The following is a 25000-nucleotide window of genomic DNA, read 5'->3' on the forward strand; positions in this document are numbered from 1 at the left end:
TAAATACTGCTGTTACATCTTGTTTTGAAGGGATACTGTAGCTTTCACTTTGCTGTTGCTTTTGTTAGTTTCTCTTCCACGGTCCAGTCTAGTCTGCTGAAGGCATCCGTACACACTTTTTCCTTATTCCAGACTTGCTGAAAGCAAAGAAAGCTGCAGTGATATTTTTGCCCAGCCCAAAGTCCAGTTTTAGAAGATGGTTGCATTTTCTGCTTCTCACAGTCCAAGTAATGGAGTTTTGGACTCTGCGACCAGTTTCTGTGACTGATTTGCACAACTTCTTCTTCTTTGCCTTTTATGATTAACAGCTTCTCGACAGCGACATATCCTTTTCATTGAGCTACTTATCCAGTCATTGAGTTGTGTTCTCACAGTGGAAGGATGAACAGACACACCTGTGGTTCTTTGCATGGTTCTATACGTTTTCTCTGTGTATTTCACTTTTCTTTGACTTTCTGCTTCATTATACAAGAGGATTATCTCATTTCTAATCTGTTCAGAAATGTATCTTGTAAAATGAATACATTGTGCTTAATGTCCATTTTGACGAGAAATTTAAATAAATCGAGGGTGGTCTCTGACTTTTGCACAGCACTGTGTACTGTTTACATGATGCTGTGTAGTTATTTTTAAATTAAGGTGTACATAGAAAAATAAATCCGTAAATTGGACGGTTTTTCATTTATATTGGCACTCTGAGCTCTCACTGTAATCACTGGGAGGCTTAGTATTAACACTGCAGTACATCCAACACTACACAGTGAAAACGAGTGCAGGAGGAAGTGAAGCAGCGTTCTGTGGAGCGGGAGACAGAAGAAGAGGAAGAAGAGGAAGATACAGCAGTTTGGACTAGAGCAGTCTGTACACCTGGAAGCATGTGCTAACCCTGATAAGTTACAGCTGGGCACTTTAGCACTGAAGTCAATAAAAACTCATTAGAGCAGGAGCCGGCTCTGCTGCGAGTGTCCACTCCAATGAGCTTCACATTTATTCTCCATCACAGGGCTGGAGATAGAACCCCATCGATCCCAGCCTGAAGCTCATTTACTTGGCCGATGGTGAATTGCCTTAATGTGGCTCTAACCTACTCTTTTGTCAGCGGGACACTTTGCTTTAAGCTTGCAGTTGTGCAGATTTCAAATATCAAATCGAGATGAGAAACGTGTAAGAGAGGTTAAAAGTCAGAACATGGAATGTTTTCTTCTGTGCTTAGTTTCGCTGCGGATGCACGTAGATAAATACGGCTTGAGATTTCTCCACCTGCAACCCTCTCGGTTAAGAAGTTTGAGGCGTCTGCTGTCTCAGTGGAGGCCAGTGGTCGAAAATAATACACTAGTCTCCCAGCTCCCATTCTGTCAGCGTGTAAGAACACCGTCTAGCTTCATCACGTCTGCCGCTGGTCCTCTGACACCATGTCCTAGGAGTTTGTAGTTTTATCTGACCGAAAATAGCAGCACCACAACTTTCAGCTCTAATCCCCCAAATAAGGAGCAGTTTAGGCATGTTTATGAAGCGCTGAAGTTCCAGAGTTAGCAGTCTGACAGAAGCATCCCAACTCATTAGCTCCACTGAAGCCCCAGGCAGACGCTAACGAAACCCAGTTTGGGGTAGCCTTTGATTCTCTGCCCTCCAGCGTAACGCAGGTACTCTCAGCCACTCACCTGCCAATTAATCGCACTCCCTGCTTTGCTGTGTCTGGCCTGTCTGGCTCAAACTGCCACTGGGATGGTCTGGAGGAGACCCCGCCTGCCCGGAGATCCCTCCCACACGTGGAACATCCCTGTCAGACATGGCTGCAGGCAATGTTCCTTAAATGCATAATAGATTGGGAAGTTCTCTCAAGTACTCAACATTTTCTCTCTCTATATATATATATATATTTTTTTAATTGGCTTACATAAGAACTCACTAGGTAAACTATTTGACGCCATGAATCTTTCATGGGATTGCTCATTGAATTCCCTCCATTAAATAATGCAAAGTGGCACACATGCTTCCGCACAGGTTCAGCTTCTTGAGTTTTCTCCAAGACCTCTTTGTCCACGTGGTCAGTGTGTGTTTTTTTTTTTACCACTGACTCGTATAGCAATCCGAAATAGGATTCAAAAAGAATACTCAGGCTCATAGATGGCTTATCAGTAGCACCACTGATCAAAGTAAGAAGTGTCTGCCTTACTAAGTCTCTCAACTCCTCATCATTTTTCCTTTCCATTTTATCTTACTTTTACTCTCCAATCACACGTCATCGCACTTCAAAAAGCGAGGAATGTCAGTGAGTTAAATTCGGCACTGGTCAGTTGCCTCTGGTTTGAGGGTTTCAAATCCATACTGAAGGGTCAAGCCTGCTTGGGATTTTGCCGGACAGGTCACTATTTCTTAACCGCCAACAAAGCAGCTGTGCCCAAGGGAAAGTGCAAAATTCATTCTGATTTAGCATCGTCAGCTGTGCTATATGTCAAGTTTACCCACACCAGATGGCAGATCTACTCACAACCATAAGGAGGTTAAAATGTTTTCATTCTCCAACAAAGCAGCCTTTTATGTGAAGACTAGACAAAAGGATCAGTGTGACATTGGTCAGAACACAAATGATTCAATTTCTCTACAGAAGCCCAACTCAGAGACCAGAGACAGGCATGCAAATTCTTCATTTAGTACAGCCTGGATCAACTCCAGCTGTTTTACCAGATGTGGCATCTATTCTCATTGTTACGTGGGGTCAGGCAGACCTGCATTTCATTTTTTAAATGTTTATCAGGATATTGGTTCTGTTTTATTATCCCCACGATTATGCAGCCTACTCATTACGAGAGCTTTTATGATGTCCTTTTGTGATGCGCTTTTGTAGGCTAATTGGTTTTCTGCTATTGTCCGACTTATTTGCCAGTGCCAAGTGGTTGCAAAAAAGCAGGCATTCAGAAGCAGAGCTGTTTGTATTAGTGTGAGAGAGAGCCTATTAATGTGAAGGTTGTGGAACATTGGAAAGGTTGTACTGAGTCCTTCTTCTGCTGCTTTTGGATGAAAAGCTCCTCATAATGTTGCATTGTGCCTCAGACTATTTTTAAACCAGCTGCCTGGATGGCTGGGGTCTGCTCTATCCATGCCACCGATACAACATAACTGAGCTTACTTTTTCACCACTCCGTCTTAATTGCGGTGCTTTGTCAAAGTCGGACCTTATAAACCTGGTTGGACCGAAGTAAACAGGAGAGGAAGATGCCCACTGGACTGGAGGAGAATGCAGCGTTCATGGTGTGATCTTTTTGAGAGTTTTAGGGTTTTCAATTTCAAGTTGTATAAAGTAGAGTTGTAGTGCACTGGTGGGCCGCTGATATCCACGTGGGAGTCCAGTCCTATTCCCTCATTACTTGTTACATAATATTTTTCCTAGTGTGTAATCATTCAACGTTACTTCATAAAGCTTTCTGATCAGCACATTATGTAATGTTCTGATAGAAATTATGATGATTTAAATTTTGCTGCAGCGCTTCATTTTCATCTCTGCTCACTCTTTCTTAATGGAGAGAGCGCGAAGGGGTTTGGTGCGCATCTGGACTCTCCCAGACTTAAAATGACTTTCAAAAAACAAAAAGGCGCATCTCTAAAAAGATTCAAAATCCCGTCCTGTCTTGTGCCTCATTAGTATGATATCAGCATGAAATCATTTAGGCTCTGTATTTGAGCAACGAGCAAGCTCACCGCTTCTTTGACTGCAGACATAATGAGGTGTCTTCGATTGTAAGGCTCAGAGTAGCGCATCAAATGAAATGCTCAGTGTGTGAACGAAACACCACCAAGGGTTTTGTGAGTATTGGTTGTAATTACCTCAAAGCTCCGCTAGATCGGCCTTGTTAAGATTACTGCTGTTCTTGTGTTCTAGAGATTAGTAGCGCATTGCAGGGGGATATACACGAATGCTGTCAACAGCAAGCAAAATCACTGGAATCAGTTCTTATGTGCAGTAAAAGGCTTTGGATAGTGAGGAAAAAGTACCATTCCTTATTCATCCGCTTTCACTCTGCTGTTCTCTCCAACATCAGTCACTTTGATATAAATGGTCTGTAAATCTGAATTAAATTAAAAAGCTGAGGCTCTTTTTTAATATATTGCTTTACTGAGAATAGCCGTCACAACAGTGTTGGCTTTCTTAAGCTGAATTAGGTCAAAAGGCTTGAGTCTGTAGCTAGAACAGTAGTTGGCCTATAGAAGATTGTGTTATTCGTTTTCAATATGGTTTTGAATACTACAAGTACTCTTACTTCTAAACTACTATTAGGACGGTCAAGATCATGACATTTTGGCTGATAATTAACTGCCATATAATAAGTTACAATTATTCAATTATACAATTGTTTATTTTTTGTAGCTGTGGTCATAGTGGTCATATTGGCTGATCCATGTTCATTAACTTAACCCTGGTTGTACTGATAAATCAATGCTGCATGCACTCACACACACGTCTGTAGTTACACAGAATATTGAGTAGAGTTGAGCAAAGCTGCAGGTTCATCCTGAGGACTGTGAAAACACTCCTACTAACATAAATGGCTAACAAATAAACAAAGACTGCTCAGCGCTTCCCTGTTGGTGCACCATGTGAGAAGGAGTGGGAATTTTCTGTGTCTTCTTTGAATATAAGATGACAAACCAGCCAGATGCTGGCAGTACAAACGAGCAGTGAAGGTTTACTTGTAAAGCATTCGAAAAGATTCATAGTCGGTGATCAGGCGTGGGTCATATCCAAAACAGCAAAAAGACAAAAAAGGACAAACATAACGAAGCCAAGCAGATCCACAGGTAGAAAAGGCTCAGTAGCTCTGCAGTGAGGAGCGACGCCTCACAACTAACCTAATCTAAAGCTTAGGCTTATAAACTGAACCAGACTGGCACACAGAACATCTGTAAAACATCAGCATTCTGGTGACTGTGAGCGGTGAGTGGAGGGCTGAGGAAGTGCAACAGTCACGTGATCTCCTACAGGATTCTGGGAAGTGGAGTCCGTGTGTGAATCGGAGCAATGCATGGCACTGAGCAATAAGAGAAAACCAACCAACTGTTATCTCACCACAGATGTTGCTGTGGTGTTCGCTGACCTAAAGCACTCGCTCCCTTCTTTTTCGCCCCATTAGGTGATTGGCTAGCAGAGGTGTTTAATTCCAGGGTTACCAAATGGATTAATACTGTTGCACCGCCAGAAACCTGGGTCCTTTCATTCAAAATAAAGGCTCCATGGAAAAGTGCTCCTTCCCTCTTAAAATTAAAATGGGACTGCATAAGAGCAGAGAGGCTGTGGAGAAAACACATCTGAAAAACTTTAACAATAGAATAAAGTCTACTAGGAAAGCATTTTTCTTTTTCAGAAGAGTAATACACCCCTGACATCTCTTTCTCGTCTGAATTGCTCTCCGCTGCTTTATGTGACTATTTTGCATTGTTTTTTCATGACAAGATTGCTTGTATAAGGAAGGACATGCCTAGTGCTCCACACATTAGCTTTACTACTTGGCCATATTAGTAGCAATGTATCCTGTTTTAATGGAATCAACATGGAAATATTCTTAGAAGTCGTTTTATGAATGAAATCTGTTCTCTTTATCCCTGACCAGCTTCTTCAAATAAGTTAAGTTCATTAACTGCTGAAGTTCTGACCACTGTTAATCAGTCACTTCAACAGCCGTTATCAGGCTGGAGTCTTGACCCATCCATGACCCGTCTGTCTAACTTTCCATTTCTTTCCATGGTTGTTAACGAAGCAGTGTGCATCCAGCTGAATTATCTTCTTAACGCAAAATGTCTTAATAAGAACATTTTGTTTTGGCTTTCAGGCAAATCGTTTACATTTACAGCGTTTAGCAGACGCTCTGATCCAGAGCGACTTACAAGAAGAGCTTCGTCTGTCTAGAGAAAGTCTCTCTGCTATTTACCAGTAGGTCAGAGAGAAAGACGGTCCTGAGCTCAGATACTGATAGAAACACAGTCACTGATACAGAGAGAAAAGGAGCAGAGCTGAACACAGAACTCTGTCCCATACAATACACTACAGTAAACTACAGTACAATACAGTAAACTACACTACAATACAATAAACTACAGTACAATACAGTAAACTACAGTACACAGTGCAATACAATACAATATAATACACTACAATACAGTAAACTACAGTACAGTAAACTACAATACAGTAAACTACACTACAATACAGTAAACTACAATACAGTAAACTACACATTATAATGTATTATAACACAATACTGTAATATATAAGTGCAGCACAATAATATCACAGCACTGAAACCGCACTTCTCTAGGTCCTATATGACTTTCAGTGTTGGCACAGACACATGCAACCTCTGTTTTAGTTAAGTTAGATCTAAGTGCTGCTTTGATACTGTTGACCACACAATCCTACTTGATGGACTGTAAAACCGGGTGGACTTCAGTGTTTTAGGCCCAATCCCATTTCACCCTCCTACCACTTGGCCCTCAGCCCTTCGTTTGCACATTCACGTTTGTGGATCAGGTGTCCTGATTTTTGTTGATATAGACGGGTCAAGCGTTAGGGCTACATGGCCCTCCAAACAGAGCGTTACAATGTTTAATGTTGTTTCAACGTAATATATATAAAACAAATAAATTATATTCACAACAAATATAAAAAATGTCTTTCCCATTCCACCTTAAATAGTCCATCAGTATCCAGCACCTTAAGAATGTAAACAGAATGTAAGTGCTGCTCCATTTAAGTGGAACAGAAGAATTTGATCAAGAAACTGGCGAATATTTGACTTCAGCTTCATATCACCAAAGAATTAGGGGTGGGACCCTCTTCCAAAGCATATGATGATCTAAATGAACTGGACCAGCAGGGAGGCTGCTGAATTTTACCCTCCTCTGCTATCACTGCAGAGGCCTGGGTGCCGACAGAGCACCGCTAGTGGTCTGTTAATGAAGTTATATTCTTTTTTATTTGAGGGTTGTCCCATTTCATAGGGGACGCTTTAAGGCACCCGTTGTAACTCAGTTCCAAGAGGCGAGATGACACTTGAAAACAAGGGGTAGGGGTAAAAATAAGCAGTGGGTTTTGGCTTTAGATTGGTTTAGATCACATTTGAGTGGCTGTGACAACAAGGATTGAATCTCCCTGGTACATAATATTAGTTGTCATTAATCGGCAGATGGTGACTACAAGTATATTGTTTGGCTGCATAGACGACATCAACACCTGGATCTCTAACGCCTTTCTGCAGTTTAATAAAGAGAGTACTGAGTGTACAGAGGACGGACATTCAGGCTTATCTAGATGAGCTCTCTATGAGCTTACAGGCCAAACAGTGTGCCAAGAATGTAGTAGACGTTCTTGGGAATGGGGTTAGTTTTAAGAAACACAGCGGTGCTGCATGTAAAACAGCCTACTATCATCTTGGCAATGTGGCAAAGGTCTAGAACATCCTGGCCCCTGCAGACAGCAAGAAACTTATTCATGTCTTTGTCACTTCAAGATTCGACTAATGTACTGTGATCTATTACACACCTGCAGTTCTGTCCTGCAAGAAAGAGAAGGATCACACTACACCCGCAGTGCAATCACTGCACCGGCATCAGAGTTCTTTCAGAACTGGTTTGAGGATTCATTTTTAAATATGTCCACAGTCTTGCTTCTGTTTATCTCTGTGAATTGATTGTTAAATAAGTTCCTGGTGGAGCGTTTAGATATTAAACAGCAATCTGCTGTTAGTCCCCAAAATGCGGTTCGAGAGTGGGGAGCTCTGCATCTCCGTCCCCGCGATGCGTCTTTTTACTCTGGCATTTTTTCTGAGGTATGGTGATTTCAGGGCTTCTTGTCTGAAGCATTTAGTCTTAAATATTGTTTTTAAATATTAAATCTTGTTTTTATATTTTTGTCATTTATAAAGAATTTTGAAATGAGTAATTTTAATGGGTGTTGCTGCTGTTTATTATTATTTCTCTGACCTTTTATTTTGAATTATTATTGTTTATTTTACTGTTTTATGTTTCTTATTTGATATTATTCCATTATATTCTTTCTACACTGGTGTATGATTATTTATTCATTATTTCTTCTTAGTTTTTAAACCTTTTGGGCTGCATTTAATAAACACTTTAATATACCTTCTCTTCTTCTGCTTCTTCTTAGTATTAATATTATATAATTTTATTATTATTATTATTATTATTATTATTATTACATATGCTGTCAGCTTAAATAATTGCAGTCATCTTACAGTCAAATGAAAGGAAATCTGTTTGGATATTTCCCCAGATATTTTTCCCCCAAACAATTTGTAAAACTACTTTCAGTGTGGTCAAATCACTGGAACGTATGGCCTGTGGTCAGTAACAGGTACAAGTGATAACGCACTTTGGAAATTGTTTTAAATGGGTCTTCAGCTCTTCCAGCAATACTTAATCAGCTTGGTGATCAGTGAGATTTATCTGTGTGCCCTTGCTCAGGTCACTGGGATGCTGTCAGTTCAATCCCCGAGAGACTTTGATGTCCTTTTTCTAGATCATTTTGTTACCAAGCTCAGTGTCTTGTTTTTCTCAGGTGAAATTCCATAGCACTTCTGTCCTCACTGTCTTGAGTGAGATGTAACAAACTGAATGGACACGAGTCAAAAGCAAGTTGTGTCTCATCGATCCTTTACTTCTGGCATATCTGTGGTTTTTGGAGCAAAACATGAGCTCCATCTCATCTGTCTGTGATCAAAGGTAATGTTGGAGCATCAGTGATGGGTGGGATGCAGCCTGTCTGCCCCCCCCCCCCGCCTTCTCCCCAGTCTCCACAGGAAAACTGCAGTCTCCTTGGGACTTAAACATTTTAGGCGTATTGGGAAAGGTTTGGGTATCTTAGTATCGTTTTTTCTCAGCTTGGTTCACGGGTTCTGTCACAGACTGTAGGTGGATGTGCGTTATTTTATGGAGGTTGAGTTGGGCCGTGTGAATATATGTTGACACTATTGTGATAAACGTGGCCTTTCCACGATGAGCTGGAGAGATTTAGGTTAGCTGAAGGTTAATAATTGCTCTTAAGCCAGTAGCGAAACTTGTTTATTGTAAAAAGGGCCTATTTGTTGGTTTTGTCCTGTTCCTTTTTTCAAATGTTGAAAAACATTTCTGGCTGTTTAATGTGCCGTGATGTTATATTTTTCCATGCTGCCCACTCTTGCATGCAACCATGATATCATGCATGTGTCTCTGCATGAGAAACTTGAAAACTTTGAAAATTGAAAACACGATGTTAAAAGGCAGTCGTAACTCAGCAGACGGAGGCTGAGCCTCCAGAACACGACGAGATGAAGCTGAAACTCAAACTGCTTCAGCAGGTCTCTGCAGTAACAGGCAGGGCGCTTTAACATCACCTCTCTTTGTTCTCCTCTATGTTCCAATTACTCCTTCTCACCCGGAGAACGGCCTGTGCAGCCGAAGGTGACTCGTAATGACTGTGATGGCACTTAGTCGAACAGGTGTCGCCCTCGTTTTCCAGCTTCATTAGTGGGCGGCTAATGTTGTGCTCTGTTTCTACCCGTCTTGTCCCGTTAACTGTTCTTGTCACAGTTTAACTTGCTCACCCCTCTCTCCCTCCCACTTCCCTCCACCTCTCTCACTCTGCCTTTTATGTGGAAATTAAAAGTCAGTGAATGTACTTTCCCTCCCTTGTATCCCCATTCAGTGTTCTGGGAGCGGAGGTGTGAATGGAAAAACGCGGAAAGGTTAACCAATCATTTGGAAAGGGGAGTTTGCAGGCAGAGCTCATTATCAGGTGTTGTTTGTGCATGGCCGTCCTGTGCGGCCGAGCCGCAGGAGGTGCCGTTTTGGAGGCTGCCTCGAGGGAATTCATCCGTTGCTCTGCCTCTCGCACGCTATGTGGCCGCTTCCGCTTTCGTTAACACGTTGCCCTTAACGATGCTGTGCAGGCGAGGGCCATAGTTACCACAGTAAAAGTTACCATAGCACTGTGGGAGAGCTCCAGAGCAATGCTGACTCGGAACACAGAGACACAGCCTCAGTCTGTTCAGAGAGTGCCAGAGCTACTCTCATTCACCAGAGCACTGCGCACTGCCAGCATCCTCAGGATGCCACTCAACTACACAATGCTTCTTGTTTATGCTTTAATCTAAGAGCAAATATTAACTGATTAACTGGATGAGCTGGGCCAAAATGAGCTTCGTCTTGAATACCTTTCCCACAGTGTGTTCATAATCATGTCTTAGCTAGACTAATCCTGGGTCTAGAAAGCTACCCCTGTGATTTTATCGTTAAAAAGGCCACACTGTAACAATATAGGTTTGGTTAGGAAGTGTCTTGTTTTAGTTCAAAGCATTAATCCTGCTTACCTAACATTTTCAGTGATAAATTTAGAGAGTTCAGTTTTCTCTCATTTAACTCAACCTCATTTTTCCTCATTTAACAGTAGTTTAATCTACAACCCCATTTGCAAAATAGTTGGGATCCTGTGCAAAATATAAATAAAAACAAAATGCAATAATGTGCAAACCATTTAAATCCTATATTTCACTGAAAATAGTACAAAGACAACATATCAAATGGTGAAACTGAGAATTTTTATTGTTTTTTAAAAAGTATATGTCCCTTTTGAATTTGACAGGGACAACAATATACTGGTAACATTTAAAGTATTCAAGTTAATGTATTAAATTTCTCAGCATAAAATAGCAAATAACTTTTGTTTTTCATCATCTATGATACATAATATTAAAAGATGCATAGAATCTGGAGAAATCTCTGAATACTGATACTACAGACACTAATACTGAAAACCAGTCGTGGGAATCACTGCATGGTATCAGAAACACTAAAAAAACACTGTCTGTGAAAACAGTTCATCACTGCATCCACAAATGCAAGTTAAAACTCAAAACAATATAAATAGGTTCCAGAAATGCTGCATAGTACACATGGCATGCGTGAAAGCACCATTAATGTTGTGGCAACATGTGCTGCCATTCAGACCACATCTTTTTCAGGCTTTGCTTATTTCAGCAACACAAGGCTAAACCACATTCTGGGTGTATTACAACAGCACGGCTCCATATTAAAAGAATCAGGGCGCTAAACTGGCCTGCCTGCTGTCCAGACTTGTCACCCACTGAAAACATTTGCTGCATTATGAAATGACAAATACAACGAAGGAGATCCCAAACTGTTTGAGCTGTTGAGCAGCTGAAATGTCGAGCAAGAACAGGAAAACAGGCTCTTTCAAAACTATAGAAATCCCTAATGCTTGCAGGGTGTTGTTAAAAGAAGAGGTGGTGAAACAGTGGTAAACATGCCCCTGTCCCAACATTTTTGGAATGTGTTGTTGGCGTCACATTCAGAATGGGCATGTATTTTTCAAAAAACAGTAAAATGTCTCAGTTTCAACATCTGATGCATTGTCTTTGAAGTATTTTCCTTTGAAAATATGGTTTACGTGATTTGCATGTCATTGCATTCTATTTTTATTTACATTCTGCACAGCGTCCCAACTTTTTTGGAAACGGCATGGAAAGCGTGAACTTATAACTTATGTAGGGGCTTATTTTGGAAATGCTTCTCAAGTATTAAAACGCTGTCTTGGTGATATTACTGAGGACTCTAATAATAAAGCAGCGTTCTATTGTTGCATCAAGGTCTTTAACTGTAGCTGTCTGCTGCAATGAAAACATGAAGCCTTATGCAGCCTTAGCCTGAGCAAATCTAGGACCCAACAGCAAAACACACGTTTCTTCGTCCAAAAATGTGTAACTTATTTAGATGATGAATCCGAGGACCTTTGAATATGTGGAAAACAGTAAGGATCCTAAAACAGAACCTTGTGGGACACTACGTTGCACTCTTCTGTGCACAAAAAGCAATCCATTTATCCTGACAAATTAGAAGCAGCCTGTCAGGAAATTCCTAAACCAGGCAACAACTTGTATGTTAAAACCAACCATGTTTTCAATGCCATTCTAATATTATGGCCAACTGTGTCGAAAGCCGCACTAAAGTCCAGCAGTAACAAAAGAGAGACTTTTTTCACCGCCTGATGCAACAAGTAGATTATTGGCCAGCCCTGCCAGCACTGACTCTGTACTATAATCCTTCCCAAAGCCAGACTAAAATAATTCATGGTTGTTATACTTACTTTTAAAAAAACACAACTGGTGGGCAACAACTTTTTCCCAAATCTGTGGAGCACTGGACGACAGGGACATGGCGAAGATTACGTGACTAGTGAGCTATGTTACGTAAAGGCTTCCTAATCACTGGTGGTAATTCTAGAATTCTGCCCTTAAGACTGCAAGTGTTTGGTCTGGAGGGCAACACCAAGTTATGAAGCTCATTAAGACTAATAAAGTTGAATGCTTCAAAATGTTTTTGGGATCTATGACCTCTGCAATGTCCATCATCAGAATCTTTAGTAACAAATGAATGATGGATGGCAGTCTACTGCTTAATGTTGGGCAGAGTAACATTAACGTTAGGCACATTATAATATATCAGCATATGGAACTGGTGCTTTCTGTGTGCTACCGTGCACAATCACTATATAAAAGAAGCACAGTGCTGCCTTTCCGAGTGAATGTGTGCACATTCAGAACAGAAATCATATTGCTAAGGGATTTTATTGCTTTGCTTAATTGCAGAAATGTTAAAAGGTGTCTGAAGTGGGGCAGTCGTGGGCTGGAGGTCAGGGAACCAGCATTGTGACCGGAAGGTCACCAGTTCGATCCCCAGAGCCGACAGCACATGACTGAGGTGTCCTTGAGCAAGACACCTAACCCCCAACTGCTCCCCGGGCGCTGCGGATAGGGCTGCCCACCGCTCCGGGCAAGTGTGCCCACTGCCCCTTAGTGTGTGTGTGTGCTCACTAGTGTGTATGTGGTGTTTCACTTCACGGATGGGTTAAATGCAGAGGTGAAGTTTCCCTGTTGTGGGACTAATAAGGGTCTCTTAATCTAATTTAAGTGTGAAGTGCATTGCAATTCATATGTTGGCTAACTCAAAATGGTAGTTTGTGACAAATATAATAAGAATCTATCTTTGATAGCTTGTGTTCGTTGCATATGAGAGTCAGAATAAACCATCACTGCATTGAAATCACATTGAAACAAATAAAGAATAGATTACAAGGCAGAAATAGACACTTTAGGCCTCAGTATTAAGGAGATAACTGTGTGAGCTAGGCAAAAAAAACTGGTTTAGGACTAAAATGATTTTTATTGGAGAATTTTACATAATAGTAAATTTGTCCTTATCTACGCGTACCCTGGGACCAGAAGTGCTACCTCTATGATTTTTTCCCCCCTTTAAAAAAGGTCAGACTAACAATGGGTGTTTTGATGCAGAGGTTTCAGGAGGAGCACATGAACCACAGGAGACTACAGATGACGTTATGCTTACCACACCACAATGAAGACTTCTTCATTCTGTAGAGCAGAAATATTTATTCATTCTTTCCCATTCAAAATACCCAGCACCCCTGTCCCACCCACTTATGTAGTGAGTCTTCTGTTAAGATGAGAAGACGTAGCACTCAGTATATCTCTCCACCTATAGAGCAACTCAGAGTGACTTCATGGTGTGCCAGCATCACATGGCTGTTAAATATATCTCAGTGAGAAGTTGACTAATGAAGCTTCTCTCCAGAGCCTCATCCTGTGGTTTTGATGGAGTTGTCCTCCCAGCGGGTAATGGGCTAATGTCTTAATGAGTTCTGCCCCCCTACATTATCTCACCTCACGCTGGGTATTAACACTGTCAGTCTTCTAACGTTTTCTGCTAAATCCTTCCCCTCCTGGACCAAAGCCCCCCCATGTTCAGAGTCACAATGGCAACAATCCTTTTTATTAGAGAGGTCTAATCAGATCATCATCACAAAACGGTTATGTCATGCAGCTGATCTAGTACACCGAGTATAGGACATAGTTCAATACTTGAGAAGAGCACTCAATACTTGATATTCAATACTCTTACAGTTCAACTAAAAATAAATGGTTTCTGAATGGTTCATGGTAAAACGTTAAACTTGTACGGAACCTTTATACCAGTTTTTTTGGCGTTTTAAAGGTAAGAAGGTCTTGGTTATAACAAGTTCTTTAAAGAACTGTCCAGCAAAAATCTGTAAGGAACCAAAAGTTAAAAGAACCCTTTTTAACACCTTTATATTTAACAGTGTAGTGCTTTGTGAGTTTGACTAGCATGTCATTCTGCAAATTTGTTGGTTTTACTGTTCGTTCAACCGCCTCCTGCTCCTACTTCTTACAGTAAGAAACACTGCACATATGACTCTTTACAGTCTTAAAAGCAGCCTCTTCCTGTAGCGCCCCTAGTGGCTGGTGGAATGGAAATCAAATGTATTTATTAATCAAATTAAATGACATATTTCTGACCTTAAATCTACTATGAACTAGGACACTGTTGGCTCTCTCTGGGCGGGAAATGTTGTAACTCTCTATTGACCTGCTAGTGAGCAATAGGAGCAAAAAGACGGCTGTGGTGAGAAAAAACGGACATCGTGGATAATGACTAATAGCATTTAAGCACAAAAAAATAAACATAAATGTAAATGTTGACTTGCTTGCTTGCCTATAAAGATGAGAATCCACTTCACTTCCAGTTTTGTAAATCATGCATAATTCCATCAAAATATATACGTTAACATTTTTTGAAGAAATGCACAGTTCAAACAAAGGACCACCAAAAACAGGCAGAAGTTGCATTTTATGCCTTGGGCTTCGTAACTCAGATTTACATTTACATTTACATTTACAGCGTTTAGCAGACGCTCTGATCCAGAGCGACTTACAAGAAGAGCTTCGTCTGTCTAGAGAAAGTCTCTCTGCTAGTTACCAGTAGGTTAGAGAGAAAGACGGTCCTGAGCTCAGATACTGATAGAGACACAGTCACTGATACAGAGAGGAAAGGAGCAGAGCTGAGCAGAGAGCACCGTCCCATACAGTACAATACAGTAAACTACAGTACAATACAGTAAACTACAATACAGTAAACTACACTACAATACAGTAAACTACAGTACAATACAGTAAACTACAGTACAATACAGTAGTAAACTACAATACAGTAAACTACAGTACAATACAGTAAACTACAGTACAATACAGTAGTAAACTACAATACAGTAAACTACAGTACAATACAGTAAACTACACTACAATACAGTAAACTACAGTACACAGTGCAATACAATACAATATAATACAGTAAGCTACAGTACAGTAAACTACAATACAGTAAACTACAGTACACAGTGCAATACAGTACAATACACTACAATACAGTAAACTACACTACACAGTGCAATACAATACAATATAATACAGTAAACTACAGCACAGTAAACTACAGTACAGTAAACTACCCTACAATACAGTAAACTACAGTACACAGTGCAATAAAATATCATATGTAAGTGCAGCACAACATATTGCAAACAATACTTATGTACGGTTCTAGAAAACATTTTTACACTTCATTACATTTTGCTTGTCCTTTAAACCTCTTAAAATCTTTTTCACAAACATTTCATCTACAAAATAGTTCTTTAAATATCTACTGAAAGGTTATTTATAGAGCGGAAAGTGGTTCTGTTATGTCACCGCTCCAAATAACCCTTTTCGGCCAGCTCCTTTCAAATCCCAGCTTTAATCGATGCAACTGCGAAGTTCATGACAAAACGTCAACCTCAACTCCTAGAAACAGCCTTTTTGTGCCATAACTTTTTAGAACTTCTTGCATTTGTTCTAAACTCTTCTCTTCCATCATGGTCTTTTGAGCAAAGAGCGAAGGCGAAATCACAGCACATTAAAATTTCAGGCACATCACATGCACGCCTCTTCAGAAGCCTCCTCACTGTTTATGTTTGGAGAGCTTTAGAGGATGCAACATGCATCCCTCCAAAACCGACCTATGAGACAGAATCGCTTTCATTTATTTCAAAGGCTTCCTGATGGGCGGTCTAGGTTGAGCTATGTGCGGCAGACATCAGCACATCAGTGGCGGTCCTGCCTGCTCAGCAGCGGCCCGGCCGAGGCATGCACATGCACATCTCATGAATAGCAGACAGGCCATGCGTGTGGAGAGCGTGACTCTGCCTCCGTCATCACCGAAACCTGCTGGGCAGCAGAGGTTAGGGAGCGTGGGGTGAGCAGAGAGGCTTTATAAATAGTTGAGGGTATAGTGAATGGATCTCTATCCTTGCATTTATCACACTCTAAAAATGCGCAGGTGTTTGTTAGTCGTTACTGAGAGCTTTAGTGTGTGTTTTGTGAAAGAAATGATGACACATACAGCAGAGTGCACCATAAATCACAATGCAGGGAAGATGTTCTGTCCTAGGCGATAACAAACGACACGAACAAGGAAGTTGTTTTTTTCATTTTGACATGCACATTTTCAAATCTCTTCTGATTCCCTTATAATTAAAGAGACTACTTTTGTTATTGTGCTTTTAAAAATTAAATATGTAAATTATAATATACACTGACCGGCCACTTCATTAAGTACAACTCCTTGTACCTGCAATCTTTGTCAATTTTGTTAGCTCCACTTACCGTGTAGGTGCACTTGGTTTTCCGCAATTAGACTTCCACCCTGTTCTTCAGTGGAAGAACCACCACAGGACCACCACAGAGTAGGTGTTATTTCGGTGGGAGATCATTCTCAGCAATTCAGTGACACTGACATGGCTGTGGGGTGTTAATGTGTGTCATGTTGGTAAATACATTTCATATACATTATATTTCTATTTCAAAAGTGAGGAAAATTTGGTTTTCCATTATATGGGCACTTAAAGTGATTTCAGAATAGGGGGTTTGCTAACACTGTAGTTATTTTGGTCCTTAAACTGCATTAAATCCTCACAAAGATCCTCTCAAAGTAAAGCAAAAATGACATCATATAAACTAAATGCATTTGAAATGGAACTGTCTTTGATTGGCTAAGCAAGGCAGACCCCTGAGTGCAGTTTTCTTAACCCCACCTTTATCTGACTGGCCTTCCTTGGTGGCCTACAGCTATTTGCCCTGGACCATCGAGCAGTTCATCATCAAGCAATGAAGCAGTCAACAGAAGAAGCTCTGTCTCCAGCCAGTCAACCCTGATCATTTTTATCTAAACTCACTCTGGCTGACAGTGGGAGTGATGCAGATTATACGGAGAGTTTTCTGCAGTTTTTTATTGCAACAACTTAGATTCAAGTCCTGAAAACCAATTGCTGATGTGTAGTGTTTAACAGTGTATTTGTGTTGTACTGGCCTTTCTGTCTACTAGTTTGGCTGCACATGTGAAGTCCTGTAAAATCTGCTATCTATTCATAAGCAAGTGGTGCAGCGGTCAAGAAGCTGCCTTTAACCCTAAGAAACAGTACGTTTACATCCAGGAACCTCACAATGCGATTTCAGCTCAAGGTACCAAGATGCTACTATAAAATGATTCTTAACGCATGTTGATTTTCATTTCTTTGTCCTCCTTAAATGTGGGCGACATGGCAAAAATATAGTATCATGATACTTTAGGACATTTTCTCCGTGCACAATGTTTTTCTGAGGTTTGACAAGTTGGAACGAGCAAGCAAGCGAAGTTTATTTATATAGCACTTTTTACACAAAGCAGCTTTACAGATCAGTCAGTATAAAAAGAAAGAAAAGAGAAATCCGGATCCGAGCCCCCGTGAGCGTCGCCAGTGGTGACAGTGGCAAGGAAAAACTTCCTAAAAGAGGAAGAAACCAGCAGCAGCAGAAAGCAGCAGCAGCAACAGCAACAGTGGTGGTCAAGCTGATGGCTGGTGAGCAGCGACACCCAAATAAACAAAACAAATAGATGATTCCTGTGCAAATACGATGTTAACTGTTTTGCTACTGCATTTTCCAAGATCTTAGATATAAAGGGGAGATTCGAGATGGGTCTAATTTCATAAATTGCAGGAATCAAGGTTCGCTTTCTTAATCAGAGTCTAATTACTGCAAGTTTAAAAGTTTCTGGGATGTATCCAAAGCTAAGAGAGGAGTTTATTATTGACAGAATAGGCTTGGTTATTTCTGGTAAAATTTCCTTAAGTAAACCTGTAGGAGTCGGATCTAAAATACAGGTAGATGATTTTGCGGAAGAGACCATTTTATTTGTTCATTTTCTTGAAGTACGGTAAACGATTCCAGCCTCACTGCAGTGACTGTAATATCCTCAGGATCTAGACTGGCATTATAAGCCCAGCAGGTTTGTAGAGTTTAACTGTGTTTCTGAATTTTCTGCCTAATTTTTTCGATTTTATCACTAAAGAAATTCATAAAATCATTGCCGCTACAGGCTAATGGCATCTGGGGTTCAGTAACTGTTTTATTCTCTGTTATTTAAAAAATTGTGCTTATGTGCTTGTGTTACTTAAAAAAGGGTGCAGGCAGGATGGAGTGGGTGGAGACGGGTGTCAGGGCTGATGTGTGACAGAAGGATAGCAGCGAGAGTGAAAGGGAAGGTCTACAAGACAGCAGTGCGTCCTGCTATGATGTCTGGTTTGGAGACTGTGGCTCTGTCTAAAAGACAGGAGGCTGAGCTGGAGGTGGCGGAGATGAAGGTGCTGATATTTTCGTTGGGAGTAACAAGGATGGACAATATTAGAAATGAGCAGATCAGAGGGACAGTGAAGGTGGAGCAGTTTGGAGATAAAGCCAGAGAGGCCAGGTTGAGATGGTTTGGACATGTGTTGAGGAGGAATAGTGGATATATTGGGCAAAGGATGTTGGAGATGGAGCTGCTGGGTAGAAGGAGAAGAGGTGGACCTCAGAGAAGGTTTATGGATGTAGTGAAGGTGGACATGGAGATGGTTGGTGTGAAAGTAGAGGAGGCAGTGGATAGGGCAAGATGGAGGCAGATGATCCTCTGTGGCGACCCCTAAAGGGAGCAGCCGAAAGAAGAAGATTTTAAAAATTGTGCTAAATAGTGATCTAGGACTGTTCTTATTGTTGTCTATGAGAGAGGAGAGACGGGCTGAGCTGCAGTAAGAGCTCCTCTATAGTCTATAAGGTTCTCCTTCCAGGCGGACTGGAACACTTCTCATTTAGTCAGACGGCATTTTCGCTCTAGCTGTCTGTCGGTCTGTTTTAAAGCTCGGGTATGATTGTTATATGAGGGGGTGATAGCAGACAAAAAAGAAACAGTAGTGCCCAAATACCGGTATAAACAGGATATATACCATTAATACCTTTGTATACTGTACTGCACTGTAAATGCAATTATGTAATCAAACATGCTCTGTCATAAAGCATGCTGTTAATTTTCCACAACTGATGAAATGATGATATCCATGATTCACCCAGATAAGAGTATTGTGACACAATTTGTCATGATAGTGAGAAATATCACAGTATTGCCCACCTCTTACCGTCACTTTCCTTGTTTTCCCCATATTTGTCAAGTGTTGTCGTAGTGAAATATGAATTTACGACTACACCCTGGACTCTATAGGCATATTTCTCTTCTAATTGGTTTAAACTAAAATGTAATAAATAAAGGGAAAAAATAGTTTGATGTTTTTTTTTATTGTCTCATATACAGTACGCATTATAGCTCATAGTATTTATTTTTATATCAGAAATGTTGGGTACTGAAGGAATAGACTGGCGTTGAGAGCCCCTGCCGTAGAGCACTGCAAGCTAATGCACTAAAACTCTCCAGATGTAGCACCAAATATTCCATTTCATAAGATTTTGAAAGTTATTTTTTTCTCATATAATCATAAGCATGCACACATATATCAGTGTTTAATAACTTCTACCTTCTAAGAAGTGTGTTTAACCAAATAACACCACGGTGCTATTGGAAGCTTTAATGAGGTTTTCAATGTTGACTCTGATGAGGACGTTTTGTCAATCGATTAAGGAACTTTTAAGAAATAATCACGATCCAAGAATCTTTTATTTTACCCACTTCTGGACTCAAACTCAGCAGACAACAGATCAAGCGGGAAGAATTTCTTGGAAAACCTTTAGCTACAGTTCTCAGACCTCCATTAAAGTCTATTTATCAGACAACATCATGAGAAAGAAAACTACACTGTAAAAAGGATTTCATTATTATTTATTAGCAAGTTAACTTATCGTTCACTCAGAATCTTAAACCAGCCTGGTTACTTACTTTTTATGTCAAAACACCAAAATATATTTCCAGTGTAGACTGTAAAAAGGTTTTATTTCAGAGTGAGTATCCTGGATGGCTTAAAATGAGTAAACTGAACATTAAATATAGTTTAAGAGAACAATAATCTGTGTGATTGTTTTAAATCCAATAAAATAAAAACACAGGTAGCTAGGTTAGCGTGCCTTTTATTTAACAGTCTTGCTAAATGCTTTGGGGTAGCGTTTTGGGGTAACAGCTGCTTAAAGAGTGTGAAGAACCCTTTAAAAGCTTAAAAACATTTAGGAACCTTCATTTCAGAGTGCCAGCTGTGTCTTACATCATCGGCATGTCTGACCGAGTTATGTTAAAACATACTCTGCATGAACATCGAGTCACTCTGTGGTGGATGTCGTTGTTATGAATACCTCATAATAGTGTGTAGCGCTGTATGGCAAGAGAATCACGAGTATGATGGAGCCCCATGTGTTTTTTCAAGGTCTCTCTCTGGTTTTTGTGCTCTCACCTCTCATGCAACGCCCCCCTCTTGATTTTTTTAAAGGAGCACTCCCCGTAGAGACCACCACGGCATTACAGATTAAATATTTACGTCTTGGTTCAAACGAGTCCTGCATCTGCTCCACGGGTCACCAGACAAGCTGACGGTCCTGATCCTGCACTGCGTGAGTGGACAGAGCTGAGACTTATCAGAGAGGCTAGATTACACAACATCAATAATAACATAACCAGCGCTGAAGAAAAGGGGGGGTGGGGAATGGCTGCAGAATGTGCCAGAACTCCCTCTGGATCACAGCTACAATGTACAGCTACAGAGTCTTAATTGGGTGCAGCCAGGCAGTTGCAGAAGTACTAATGGGATAACTTTAATCTGCTGGAACTCTGTGGAGAGCACGCTGCTTTCTCCTGGGTTACCTACTCGTCTTGCTCAGTTTGTTTGTTGTTCGGTAGATTCGAATCTACCTGGAGATTCATTTCCCCATTCGTCGAAGAAAGAGAACGGTGAATTTCTATGAGAGGTTTAGTGCTGACCAGCTGAAATGCGTGAAGACAAAGGATTTTCCTTTTACTTCCGTTTTACATTGCTGTCTATGCACCATGCCTCACTGATTCAAGCGTAGCTGCATGTCTTTTACCTTCTCCTCTGCAGCTCTGTCCCATGCACTCTTTTGTTTTCCTCCCTTGCGCTCCAGGTCGTCATTAAATGTTGATGGAGATGAGTGAAACCAATAATCCTCAGACCTCACTGCAAAAACATTGCCAGGAATCAATAGGTTTGCAGCAGTAGGGGGACGAAGGCTGGCAGAGAGAGAGTGAGAGAGAGAGGAAGACAGAGAGAGGCACACGCAGAGAGAGGGAAAGAGGAAAAAAGCCTTTTCTATCAAATATTAATCGAGCAATCCCATGAGGGACAGAGGAGAATGCCGGTGATTCGCTGTCTGACCCAATTAAAATCCTACCATGTACCTCACTTAGGCCTGCTGTTACTTACTTCTGCGGTCTAGCCATCAGTAGGTACATCTCATCCAGAGAGAAGAGCTCAGCAGCACATACACGTACTATTCCTAGTATAATCCTTAGTTACTAAGGCAAATCTAGTTAAGATCAGTTCATTTGGATGTTTTACAGACTGAAGAATCTTTTTACCTTAAAGTTTTCCAGCATTCTTAGCAGTTTTGTTGGATTCTGTTAATTAACTCTTAATTTTCTCATTTTTGTGTTAAGGTTCACCAGTTCAGCCTTTCACCATGACTGCTAACAGAATAAGCTTCCAAGGTCCTCATAAATGGATGGTTCTAGTCTTATCTAAGTCTAATGTTCAACTCTTGAACAGTCCACGTTACAGAATGGAGTTGAAATGATGGCAATACTTTACACAAGAAGTCACCCAAACTAATTGGAGAGTGAGCCGAAGTTGAAAACTGCTTTGAGCTCAGAGGAAACCATTAATAATTATTGAGCTGTTTGAGTTAAGCTCACTCGCTGCAGAAGTGTGGATCACTGGAAATGAGAAGTATTTTTAGCCCATATATAAGCTTGAATCCGTTAAGTAATTTACTTAATATTTTTGAGGCAACAAGTTTGCAGGATGTTTTTAAGTCAACCAATTCAAGTGTACCCTATAACGGCTGTACAGAGCCAGCATGGGAAGACACCAGAAAAAACACACGTATCCTCGGTTTCTTGTGTTTCTCTGATGTCTCAGCAGGAGCTCCTCACACATAAAAGCCGCTGAGACATCTTGGGAACATTTCCTGCATGCTTTGCTGAGAGTTGTAAAATGATGATGGTGTCTTTTGTGAAGAAAGTAAGTAAGGCCCTTCCATAGGCTTCCGCTGGGCATAGCATTACCTTTCGTTTCAGGTTCAAAACGGTTTAGTACCTGCAAGAAGGAAAGAATGTATAAATTATTGATACATATTTTAATAAATAAACTCAAAACGTTTAGAGAAAATGACTTACCTGTAAGCTAGTACTGTGGCTGCATTGGCTTCAGCTGTGTTCCTCCAGCTGAAAGGGAGGAAACTGGAAAGTGATTGCGCATAAAAACACAGCACCACCCACACTGTTTAAACAAAAGCTACAATTATTCCAAGCAACTAAAAGATTACAGTCATGTGCAACATTTCGGGTGCCCCCGGTTAAATTATGTGTTTTATGAAAATGTGAGAGGGGCATAACTTTTGCCCGGGCAACATTTTATGTCTTTCCAATATGTTAAATGCAGAAAACGAAGTGAAATTATGCAGTAAAATATGCAGAACATGCCCTATTTAAGTTCTCTGATAACCCATTTGCTCTTAGAAAATAAACAGAACGTACTCTGACTAGATGTTCAAGCTACAGTATGACTGTACATGTATTTTGTGCATTTTGCTGTTGAGGATACTGGATTCCTACGTTTGTGGTAAATCAGAGTTTCTAGAAGCAGTTTTACTGGCTCTTTGCGCTGTGGAAGCTCATTATGTGCACCTTGTTTTAGAAGTATTCCTCAAATGCACCAAAATTATTTATATAACTTGTTCTCTTTGGCATAACTAGGGAATGGATCAAGTTGCCCTGTTAGGTGCTTTCTAGATTGGCGTTAGAAGTCTGAAGTGAGAGTAAAGGCTTCAGTATTTATTGCTTTTTATTTATCTAAACACAGCATGAATCAAATTGCTCTCCAGTTCTCATAGATCCTCCTTTGCTAATAGCGAGTTATTCCACGAGACGTGTGTTATGAGGGTTTCTTTCATTGTTATAAGAACAAAAGAGGGACTGTGTGTGAAATTCATCTCGCATGTTTTATGTAAGCATTCCAGCTTGGCTGTGTATGGCCAGCGTTGGCAGTGTTGTTTTTGTTTTGTTTTTTAAAGCTGAACATATGAACCAATCATATTCTTGTTCTTTTGTTCCTTACATATTGTGTTTTGTCTCAGCACCACCTGTTATGCTTGTAATAAGATGGCATCCTATAGGGAGTAAAAAGTGTGGTTCCCTGCCTGATATTGGTCTGTTTTTGTGTTTGTGTTTGTAGTGCTGGTGCCCGGCCCCGGATCTGCCGCTGCTGCTCAGAGATGTGGCTCCATCTACAAGGGCTTTGCTCAGTGTCTGCTGGCCCTGGGAGACAGCCTGTCTGTCAGCAGCCAAAAAGACGACGACACGCAAGAAATCGACTCCATCTGCAGGTGTGTACGCTCACCTACAATGGCTCACCAATACACACACCTAGCAGTGGGAATCAGTGCGTAACAAGTCATAACCACGTCTGTATTTAAACCTTTTCGGCTGCCCTTAATTCAGGACACAGAGTTCAGCAGGGCCTGTTCTGATAGCAAGTGCCTGACAGGGCCATGTGTTCTAATGGCAGAAGCCATAAAAGACGAATGAAACGGTGTCTCTGTATTATATGTTAGTACTAGATGAGAACTCTCACGGTCAACACAGCACCGCACCCAACAAGCACTTATTAAACTGACATCAACAACTGGGCATCAGGTCAACTGGCAGGGCAGCCAAATAACATTCAAACTAGTTACAGTTAATGAGGGAATGTTCAAGTCAGTTTCCCGATTCAGGTCTTTCAAACCAGCTGCTTCAGTCATTTAAATGTCTGATTTACAGATGGGTTAGCAAGTCAACTTCATCATCATCCTCTACATACAATAAAAAATAATAAGGGCCAGCCTATTCAACACGATATTATTAGTATTATTATTATTACAAAAACGTGACTTATGACCATATCTGGAGACTCAAAATTCAAAATATATTCACAGCAAATTTTACTATAATAGCAAACTGAAAGCTTGACCAATATAATGGCGTATAGAATCGGTTGCTAAGCAGAGATTGGGACGTTAAAGGCTTCTGCACAGCTTGCAGATTGAATATATATATATATAGAATATAACGTTCACCTTCATTTAGTGAATATATCACGTTAGATTCGCTAACTCTTCATATACTCACTGTTTCCCAGCTGAAAGGTACAGAGTGAAACAAATTGGTTAGGGTTTGTAGCATCGGCTGAAGTGAAAACAAACAATTAGCATTCATCTGATTATATTAAAGAATTAGATTGACACCTTTTTGTGTGTATTTTATAAGCTATGTGCCACCTACTATCAGTGTTTGTGGTCTTGTTCTGGGTTTAATGTAGTACAGTAATCGCAAAATGCTGAGAGGCTTGCTGTGGATCCTAGAGAAATAGAGCAATGCTGGAACTCACTGTATAGTGACTCGTCCAGCCGTAAGCAAATGATGCACTGATAATATAAGAATCAGAGGCAAATCACAGACATTACCAGACACTACGCCACAGCTGGGAATCACACAACATGGTATTACGACACTTAAGCTCTGA

At 40.6% G+C, this 25000-nt stretch overlaps 1 protein-coding gene across 1 annotated transcript in view; it reads left to right on the forward strand.

Annotated features, from left to right (window-relative positions):
* Positions 1–25000, forward strand: part of nrn1la (neuritin 1-like a) — a 47496-nt gene that overhangs the window by 17237 nt on the left and 5259 nt on the right. The window contains exon 2 of the mRNA XM_017717164.2: positions 23672–23822. Coding sequence (XP_017572653.2) covers positions 23672–23822 — 151 coding nt within the window. The remainder of the gene's footprint in view (positions 1–23671; positions 23823–25000) is intronic.

This window comes from Pygocentrus nattereri, chromosome 7, assembly GCF_015220715.1.
Source record: "Pygocentrus nattereri isolate fPygNat1 chromosome 7, fPygNat1.pri, whole genome shotgun sequence".
Lineage (NCBI taxonomy): Eukaryota > Metazoa > Chordata > Actinopteri > Characiformes > Serrasalmidae > Pygocentrus > Pygocentrus nattereri.